This window comes from Leptonotus elevatus, chromosome 2, assembly GCF_054856555.1.
Source record: "Leptonotus elevatus isolate MCC_2025b chromosome 2, RoL_Lele_1.0, whole genome shotgun sequence".
Lineage (NCBI taxonomy): Eukaryota > Metazoa > Chordata > Actinopteri > Syngnathiformes > Syngnathidae > Leptonotus > Leptonotus elevatus.
The window spans coordinates 40,258,865-40,268,922 of NC_141240.1; the positions used below are offsets into that span (position 1 = coordinate 40,258,865).

General features: G+C 45.8%; 1 protein-coding gene across 2 annotated transcripts; it reads right to left on the reverse strand.

The window, feature by feature from the left end:
• Window positions 1-977: 977 nt before the first annotated feature.
• Window positions 978-9,994, reverse strand: styxl2 (serine/threonine/tyrosine interacting like 2). Of its 2 annotated transcripts, none has more exons than XM_086069918.1 (6): window positions 9,912-9,994; window positions 8,607-8,760; window positions 8,425-8,543; window positions 7,597-7,828; window positions 5,857-6,074; window positions 978-4,234 (listed from the first exon to the last, which is right to left on the reverse strand). In XM_086069918.1, exons 1-6 carry the CDS (start codon window positions 9,934-9,936, stop codon window positions 1,629-1,631), a joined length of 3,354 nt encoding a protein of 1,117 aa, XP_085926044.1. In that variant the 5' UTR covers window positions 9,937-9,994; the 3' UTR covers window positions 978-1,628. The 2 variants fall into 2 exon arrangements, with proteins under 2 accessions (XP_085926044.1, XP_085926045.1); XM_086069919.1 differs by lacking the exon at window positions 9,912-9,994 and adding an exon at window positions 9,495-9,618.
• Window positions 9,995-10,058: the final 64 nt, after the last annotated feature.

Genomic DNA, 10,058 nt, shown 5'->3' on the forward strand with positions numbered 1-10,058 from the left:
CCGTTGTATTCACTGACTATCCAATTAAAATTTTCGTTTTACATCCATCACGTTTGGGATTATTCAAAGTGTTTTTTGTTTTCTCACACACATCGCCTTTCTGCCTCCACATTTGCTCTCATTGCTGTCTACAAGTCAGTGTGTGTTGTGACCTGATGGTCACGTGCGCAGCCACATGCTTCTTATACTTGTAACGGGCCGAGCTTAATCTCTCCAATGTGATTTTACCGCATTGACGGCAGCATTTAAGTCTCCAAGTGGAATGCGAGCTTTAAGTCTCACGTGCATTATGTCACCATTCAATTACAGTGGAAGGAAACGTGATTGTGTACATTCCAAGCTGAGAGAAAAAAACTATTGGAAAGTCTTTTTGACTGGGGGTTGCAAACACAACATTAACCTTCGATTTTTACTACTGTGGTCCACTAGAGGGTGCTACATATGAGTTTGTAGGTGTTTTGAGATCAGATACAAGTTTATTAAACCGCCCCGCTCTTTGCCTGAACCCCCACACTTTGCCCCCTACCTAAGTAGATACAAAGTCTTTGTACGGTTTGTTTTACATTGCATCAATACCACGAGCGTATCACGGGATGACTTGATGAATAAAATCCTGGATAAAAGGCTGTAGTGTGGAAATTGTTTTTAAAACGGTGCCCCAGGCTTTGACGGAACCCAAGCTCGGCCCCTAGTAAAATTGGTCCCGCCGCTTTGGCTATGTTAGCATTAGCCTAAAGCTAGTCGGCTAAAGGATAAGATATGTGGCTTTTTCAAATACACGCGTGATTCTTTTTGTTTTAAAATCGTACATCCCATTTCTATACTTCTGATCTTGTTTGAACCTTATACCAGGTGACTTAAGGTAAGATGTGATTCATACCTTTTCATTGACCACCTGTCAATCACAGGACTGACACATTCAAACTCGCATTTATACTTAAAACGCATTCACTCGCAGCCATTTTCACTGAAGCAACCCCCTTCGCTCCTGGCTGTTTTACAAAATGTTGACAGATTTTGCAAGGCCCACAGCATATTGTGTTCTATTGCTATATAAACATGGAACCTACCAAAATAAAGATTAGTCTCTTCTTTCATCAGGAAGAATTGTATATTTGCATCAGTTTCTCTATGGTTCATCATTATTCACATTCCTGGTGAAAACAGTCAAAAAGAGCTTGTTTGCAACATGGCCCTGGCTGATCTCATATCCTCTGCTGCCACCTGGTGCCGTTTTTTGTAACAACTACCATTGCTTTAAGCCACCTCTTCTTGTCAGAAGCTGCATCAAAGCCTTCTGTATGCTCTTGCATAAGAAAACATTAAAAAAAACGCGTAAATACGTTTTTGGGAGTGAAGGTCGATGTATAAAAAACACGTTTACACGTTTTTGGGTTTGAATGAGTTAAAGACTATTCAATTATTCAATTTTAACACATTTTGAAGTGTGGGAGTCAGCTGGCATATTTGCATGACATTGCAACCCAGAACCTTTTTGTGCAGATGATTACATTTTTGAAAATGATCCACTGTGGTCAGATAATGTGCCTTTGTCTTTACTCTTGGATGTCCGTCCATCCATCTTCTAAACCACAACAGTCAACGGCAGTCCTCATTTGTTTCCTGCTTTACGATTGACCTTGCCACTTAGCTTCCTGTTGTGCCCTCCAGGCAGCGAGCACCTCGTCATCGGGCTCCTCGGCGGCCGCTCGAGCTCTGACCCTTTGCCTAGTTTGGGCGATGAAGGCCGCAACGTCGTCCTCCTCATCGCCACCATCCACTTCCCGCCTCCCGCTTCCTGTGTCATCGCTCCGGTATTGTGAATTATCGTCCTCGCCGTACGATCTCCTGGCTTGACCGTGGCCGTTGTTGATGCCGGAAGCGGATGGATGCGTGGGCATTTGCTGTAAGTATCTGGAGGTGGCGCCGTATGTGCCATCGTCCTCGCCGGCACACGAGGCCCTGCGGCTGGAGAAGTCAAACTGGGAGGCGGAGCCGTCTAGGTCGTCGTAGGGATCGCCTGCTGCTGCTGCTGCGGCGGCGGCGGCAGTTTTCCTGGGAGGAGGCCTGACACTTTTCAACCAGTCGTCAACGCTGGTGTTCTTGTCGTTCTCCAGAGCGGGGTTCAGGTTCAGACATCCAGACAGGCCAAATGTCTTCACGGGTTTTTGCTTCTTCTTTATTGCCTCCTCAAGGAATTCCTCCTCCTTCCTTTTCTCCTCCTCTTCTTCTTCTTCATCCTCCTTTGGCTTCTTTTTCTTGTACAAAGTGCTGCGCTTGTTGTCCTCCAGGATTTTCTTCTTCTCATAGGTCGCCATCTTGCCTCTCATTTCCAACTTGATCTCCTTGTCCATGGCATCCAGTTTGCCAAGGTCGACCTGGTCTTGGAAGAGGCTGAACAGAGGGACGCTGGTGGTGGTGATTTTGTTTCTCTTCGCGTCCGGCAGCGCGGAACCTCGCGCACTGACACCGCTGAAGCCGCCGGCCGAGAGGACGGACGCCGGCCGGCCGCGACCCTGCGACACGCTACCGGGGTAGGACCGCCCGCTCAACAAGGACGCTCTGTCGTCGTCTCCGCCACGGCCCGAAATCGCGCTGGACGGAGCACCAAAGCTCACCTCCGATCCCGCAAGCGACGGAGGAGGCAGACTCATCTCGCTCTGCTTCTGTTTAATCGTTTCAGTAACCACGTTGGCGATCCAGTTCTGGATGCTGGCTAGGTTTACCATCGGTTCTCCCGAGGGACCCTGGACAGTCGGGACAGGAAGGATGGGAGGAGGCTGTAGATTGGAGTGCGCCGATCGCGTACTGCAGGCCTGCGACGCCGACGATCGGACAGACGATTGTCCGCTGATCATGGACAGGTTGTCGTCGTTGATGACGCTGGGCGGTCCCGCGACTCCGGCACCGGCCCAGAAGGCGGACAGAGGTATGGTAGCGCCGCTTACGCAGCTCTCGTTCTCCCAGCCGCACACGGACTGACTTTCTTCTAACGTCTTTTTGGAACGCTCCAGGATCTCCTCCCGCCTTTGCCGCCGTTTAATGGTGGCGGAATCCTCGCCCCGACTCATCTCCAGTATTTCTTCCATATTTTCCTCGCCAAGTCGCCTCTGCTGCCTCCGTTTCCAAGCCTGATAGGCCGTCAGGTTGACGTCTTGGAAGGACGGAGCCGTCGCTTCCACGCCATCACTTCTCTCGTTACCGCCAACAGAACTACTCTCTCCGTCCCCGCGATCTTTCTTGTTCCACCCGAAGTGAATCCGCTTCACCCGCCAGCGCTCCAAAGCCGTCATGTTCTCCTTGTTCTTCTGGCAGTAGTTGTACATGGACGACGTGTCGGACAGGATGCTCTCCATCTCTTCATCAATCGTATTCTTTCTTTCTTGTTGTTGCGCTGCATCCCTCTCGCCGCCTTCGCCGTTTTCCTTTTTCCGATACCGGGCAGAAGCCTCTTCCTCAATCTCGCGCAGTCTCTGCTTCCAGAGGTCAGCGTAGGTGGTGCAGCTGGAGGTGGACGCGGCGTCCGTCGGAGGCCGCCTGTTGCGTCGCTTCACACGTTCCTTCAGGGCGCGCACGTCCTCGCTGGTGACGCTCTCCACATCGGCATTCGCGCGCGTGCCAGGTTCCGCATCGTCCTCGTCGCTGTCCAGCTGCGCCTGCCACCACTCGTCGCTTTGGTACAGCTCATTCCTGCGCTGCCACTCATGGATCATTCTGTCCAGACCGTCGTCATCCTCGTCACCTTCCCTGATTCCCACATCCTCAGGCAGGACAGATTGCTCTTGAACGCCACACGAAGGTCGGGTGTGGTGCGGTCTGACGGATCTGCGCCGGAGCTCCTCGGCGGCTGCGGAGGAGGCCACGCTACTCATCACACTGGTGCCGTCCTCCTCCTCCTCCACCATGATGGAATGCGCTTTCACCTCCATCATGCTTTGCCCGTCCTCCTGAACCGTCTCGTTATCTTCACCGTCCTCGCCGAAGATGCGAGCGCGAGCGCGTGCGTCGATCACCGAACACTGGCTGAGTGTGTCGTCGTCATCCCGCTCTTCTAGCAAGTCTTCGTTGAGCTGTCGCAGTTGTTTGAGGAAACCCTCATTGGGGTTGATGGGCCGCTTTTTCCTCATGGCGGTCAGGGCCTCCATGATGGTCATGTGCTGGAAGATCATCAGGTAGGACGCCACCAGGACGGCTGAGCGACTGACGCCCATCATGGAAACCACCACAACCTTGCCTGAAAACAGAAGGCCATTAGGTTTAAAGGGACATTCAGTGATTCCTAGCGCCATCTAGTGGTGAACTAATAATTCAGAACTAATAATTCATTCATTTTAAAAAACGACTGTTTATGTCAATAGTATGCAAAAAAGATGTTGTATCACATAAACGTATTTTATTATATAATGTTGAATTATTAACATTGTTTTTCAGTTTCAATTTATATTTTAGCCGTTTTGGATTTAGTTATAGCTGTGTAGCTCAATGAATAGAATTGTCTATTGTATTCTTATCTGTCTCTTTCGCCTGAGAAGAAAAGGGCAACAAGTTATTTTTACTGTTATCTAGAAGGGAGTGTAGTCTAGTACCGGTCTCAGTCGGTCGGAAGAGACAGGCTGATTTATTATTGTTTTTCTCTAATCTGATTTATACCTATGGGAACTTGCAGACTAAGGAGAGGGGGATTTTCTTGTATTCACTGATTTGCAATAAAAACGGTGTGCAGAAGAAGGAGGAGCACACTTTTGAACAGACCACTGTTTGGGTGACTTTAATTGTGTGATCAGAAGCTTCTGACTAATTACCTTTGCAAAGGGACTTCTTCACCAGAATCTCACCATTCAGTTAATTGAACACGCAAAGAGTAGAATACAAATATTGTCTACTCTAACAAAATATATATATAATCGTAGGTCTAGTAATCACAAATTCTATTACATGGCTGTAGTCTCACCTTACGAGATGCCATGTTTCGCCGCCATCTACGGATTGCCCAAAGGACAACTTTGCCAATGTAGCTATCGCGTGTCGGACCCAAAGGGTCGTGCGCAGTTTACCTTCCACAGCTGAGGCCTGCAGGTGCTCGTCACTAACTCCCCGTGATTCATGCCCATCGCTTGTCACTTTCTGCTTTGCTCTCACAAGATTTTACTAGCTTTTTTTTTTTTTTTACTAGCTCCTCCCCGCTAGCCTCTCTTGTTAGTGGGTTTATAACCAACCAGTCTAAGGTGGGATTCAGACCCTCGACTCCTGTTTACTGGTCAAAGCTCCACTGCAGTACCCACTGAGCCACAGAGGACTCTTGTTAGCCACGCCAGCATATGGCTGCGACTAACTCCCGCTAGCCTCTCTTGTTAGCTACTCCGGCTAATTCCAGCTCACTCGGTCTTTCGGCGTCGCTCACCGGGCTTCACAACGGCTGCCAAGTCGCCGGCGCTCGCCGAGACGCTTGCGAAATGTGGTCTCTCTGAGCCACCGTAGTGCTCCTGCTTGCTTCAAATGCTATTCTTTGACCACAAGATGGCGCTAAGGACTACACACTGGGTCTTTAAGATACTAATATCACTTCAATGACTAGAAACCAGCCCAGGGTGTTTCCCGCCTCTCGCACAACGTCAACCGCTGCTCAGCTGAAATTCGAATAAGGATGGATGATACTTGAATGCAATTTCAGTGCTGTGAAGCTGTTTGGGCCTTAGAACTCTATGAGCGCTCTGATACGCTGATCATGACTCTAAAGATTACGTGAGCTGTGTTCAAAATTTTCTATGTGTCCGAAACAGATCTCTTTCCAGGAAGACACAAATGATGACATCAATTCATTCATTCCGCGTCATTGGCGGCAAAGCGGGCGCTCACCTTTGTGGGTCAGCAAAGCGTCGTCCAAGAACTCGGCGGTTGGCCGGAAGTGTGGCGAGATGTCAGAGTCAGGGAAGTCATCCACCTCAACGCCCATGTAGTGCACGCCTATCCCGGAATAGAAAGCCTCCCCTGTGTAGACGCCAGTGCAGTGTGCGGCGTTAAGGATGTGTGTGATGCCCATTCGCTTGAGCCGGGCCTTGTTGACGGCGACAGATCTGGGGCGGCACAAAACACAGTCTTGTGATCGTTTCATTCAACTGTTTATGACATCCACTCGATTCATCCCGCACACCAATTAGTTCCGCTGGGTTCATTAAAACATTTTTTTTTTTAAAGCAAATTATAAATTAAAAAAAATCTCTTAACTTTTTCTGGAATGTCTGGCAGCTTTCCTGCCAAAATAGCCATTTTAAGGCCAAATAAATAAATACAAATGTGTGTGGAGCCACATAACCTTTGACGATTGTGATTTAGGAAACAGTGTGTTAGTGTTAGCTTAATGTAATTAGCCCAGGAGCTAATTAGAGCTGCGCCACAACACTAAAATATGAGAGCAACATCCAATACCTACACATTCATTGACTTTGTTTTTCAGACATTTTTAGACTTTTCTGCATTTAGGTCAAATTTCTGACTTTTTTTTTTCAATTTTATGGGCACATTATGGTCATTTTTTGCCACTCTACCTTTTTTGCTATCAAATTTTTGACATTTTTGGCAAGTTCGTGGACATTTTATGTTAATGTTCCCAATTTCGTCTTTTGTTTTATATTGTTACTTTTTGAACATTTTCTTGCCTGCCTTTTCCTAAATCAATTTTATGACCTTTTTTTTTTCAGTTCTGTGTACATTTTGTGGTAATTTTCAGGATTTTTTCATTTGTTTTTGGACATTTTATGTTTTTCTTTTCTTCCGTTTGTATTCATTTCTCTGACATTTTTAGCAATTTCATGGGTATTGGTGTCATTTTCGGCTTTATGATCACTTTTTGGACATTTTTAGGTAATTTAAAAAACGTTTTCATCTAACTTAAATATTTTGTTATTCATTTTAAAAAAAAAATCGAAATCGATTAATTTAACCCTTCAGACCCGCATTTTTTTCTGCTAATTGTTTTATTATTTTTTACTGTTTTTGACTCTTTTCCCACAGAAGAATAACATGGGGAAAATTTGGGTTATCTTGTGTTTTTATTTGTTATAGTGGACGCCAGGATAGTATGGCTGTACCGTGTTGTAAACTTACCAAACTTATATGTAATATTTTTAATACAAACATGCAAATCAACTTGTGATTGTGATTGGTTAGCTCAAATCTAATCATGAACCAGAAGTGTTGACATCATCCAAATGATGTGTTTTTTGGTTTAGACACGCAAATATGTCATGTGCACTGCAACCATCTATGTTAAAGAATATTTTATGTTAAAAATAAAAACGAATATATAAGAAAAAGAAAAATTATTTCTTCCAATCATTTTTTTTTTAGACATTCACATGGAGCCACAGAAGGGGAACTAAAGAGTCACGTGTGGCTCCAGAGCCGCAGGTTGCAGACTCCTGGTCTATATAGAGGCAACCTTCAATTTTGTAAAATCACATGAATTCCCATAAAAAAAGTTTCCAAAAGCAATCCCAACATTTTTGCTATCCTACTTCTCAGCATGCTCTCATTTCCTTCTCAGTGAGCGTGCAGGTATGACAGGTGTTTGATTGGGAAGACATGGGTGTCACTGACTTCTCAGCGATGAAAATGTTGGGCCACACTTCATCCACGGGCCTGCTGGGGGCCTCCAGGCGGTCCTGAACCATAGCCCTCTGGATGTCCAGCACGCAGGGAGTGTTGTAGGGGCTGCGGTCATCAATCATGTCCCGCACTCGGTTGTAGAGGTCCTCCACCATCAGCTGCTCTGCGCTTTCAAGCATGGACTCTGGGACGGACTCGGCGCGGACACCTCGAGGTGGCAGTTCTGAGGATCACAAAAAAAAAATGCTCACTTTCTATTGAGAAGGTTCGACTGAATAACATTTGATATCTCAATTGGATCTGGAAGTGTTACAAGTATTTTCATGTATTTTTTTTCCTTCTTCAACGACAGATTTCCAGAAAACAAAAGTCAGGATAGACAAGCTCATCCGCATTCAGAGTTTGACATCTCACTCAAGTCATCGCCGCAGCTCATTAGTGGATGCAAAAATCCAGACAGTCGCCTACTTAAAGTGAATTGGCTCATTTGACACAAATCACATTCCTCTTCAGATTTACTGGACTCGCAAGCATCTTAATATGAAATCCATGTTTTATCTACTGGCCTTTCAATTACCTTCTGCTCTATATGCGCTGCGTTGGATTCCCGCTGGGAGCAGAAATGGTCACAGTAGGAGTTCCAGTCGCTAATAATCAATGTGGTTGAGCACACAAAACTTGTAAAGCTGTTTGAATTCTTTCACAACCTCAAAGGATCAGCGGGACGAAAATCTTTTAATAGCTCAGGTGGTGGCGTTTGGTGGAGACCTCTCTACTGATCAAATAAGAACATCTTACACTTGTTGCCTGATGTCTCACCCTCATTGATGATCTTCTTGGCAGCAATGGCGGACGACAGGTGGATGGGCTCCATGAAAATACTGGCAGCATCCGAGCCAGAGATGGCAGAAAACCTGGACTCTGACATCATGGACAGGCTGCCAACGGTACAGACCAAATCATTTCTGTGTCTTGCGGCAGAAAGCGTTTCAAGATATTACCTCGGCGACGAACATCGCAGGTAACGAGACTGGATACCCTGGATGCGACTCTCCTCCTCCTCCTCGCCGTTCGGCACCGTCTGATCCTCGTGTTCGCTGGCAGACGTCATGTCAGCCCTGTTGGCGGCCTCCTGTTCAGGAAAACCCGCGTCCTCTGTGACCACCCGAACCCGAAGGGGAGCAAAGAGATGAAAAAATGTATTTTGTTGGGAAGTTGGGAAAACTTAACAAAAATCATTTCGTCAACACACATTTTTCACCGGACTAAACCATAAAACTAGACGAGATGGGACTAAATCAGTATGCATTTTCGTCGACTAATGAAGAGGAGACCAAAATGTACTTTACTTAATAAAGACTGAACTCAAATCTATCGACATTTTAGTTCATGAACAAAAACGAGATGAAAATGATATGATTTTGTCAATTCTTGTCTCTGCTAATCTGTCACTGTGACACTTATATGACGAAAGGTTAAAAAAAAAAGAAGAGTAAATGATAGTTATAACGTAACATTAATCCAATGCTGGCTAATTTACTAGCTTGTAGCATGGAGCCATAGTAGCTAGCAGCCAGTAGCCACTTGTTGATAGATATACATACTGTTTGTGTGTGATGTTGTTTTTCATCAAAAATATCAGAGAAATGTTTGTGAAATAGTTTTAGATCCAAAATGTTCAACATAATCTGATGACAACAACAAAAATAGAGGGGTTAAATGATGGTCCTGATGAAAACTAGACTAAAATGTTGACAGTTTTTGTTGACTAAAACTAGATGAATAAAAAAAATTCTTGGACTAAAAAGTGAACTAAAAATGGACTAAATAAAAACGAGATGAGGTTAACTATGATAAAAACTAACAAGCGGGATTGAAACTGGACTCACACTATTGGGAAGAAATACTAAGCAGCGAATTAAAGCGAAACGACGTCACTGATAGTGATTGCCAACCAGCTTGCTGTTAAGCGCGTAAACACTTCTCTTAAAAAAAAGTGAAGCTAATAAACCAAAATGGATGCCATCATGACTAACTTGATCATATGACACTTCATATTGCACAATGTGCTGCGCATAAGTGCATGTTTCAAGTTGATGACGATATCTATGTGCAAGTGTCTGAGCAGTTGAGGCCTGGCAGCGCTTCTATTTTTAAGTGGCAGCTGCGTCACTGACCTGAGTAGCAGCGGCCGCGTACAGATCATTACACCAACAAACAGCCAAGACAAAAAAGTGAGCGAAACACAAACAATCCGTTGTCTCATTGGCTGAGTGGAACATAAACAATGTGAGCGTTTGTCTTACCTTGGCAGCCAGCAGCAGTGTCCATCTGAGGAGGTCTGCTTTGTGAGTCTGTTGGTGGGCACGAAAAAGTCAGAGTGTCCCCCCCACCCCCTGTGACACTGGGGGTGGGGGGGGGGGGGGGGGGGTTGGACACCCGACACCCGACAC

Excerpts from the sequence above, each read along its gene's own strand:
- styxl2 (XM_086069918.1), bottom strand. The coding sequence starts at position 9,936 with ATGGACACTGCTGCTGGCTGCCAAG. Across the intron at positions 8,761-9,911 it reads CACTGCTGCTGGCTGCCAAG|AGGACGCGGGTTTTCCTGAA; the intron begins GTAAGACAAACG and ends GGGTGGTCACAG. Across the intron at positions 4,235-5,856 it reads CGCTTTGCTGACCCACAAAG|GCAAGGTTGTGGTGGTTTCC; the intron begins GTGAGCGCCCGC and ends TTCTGTTTTCAG.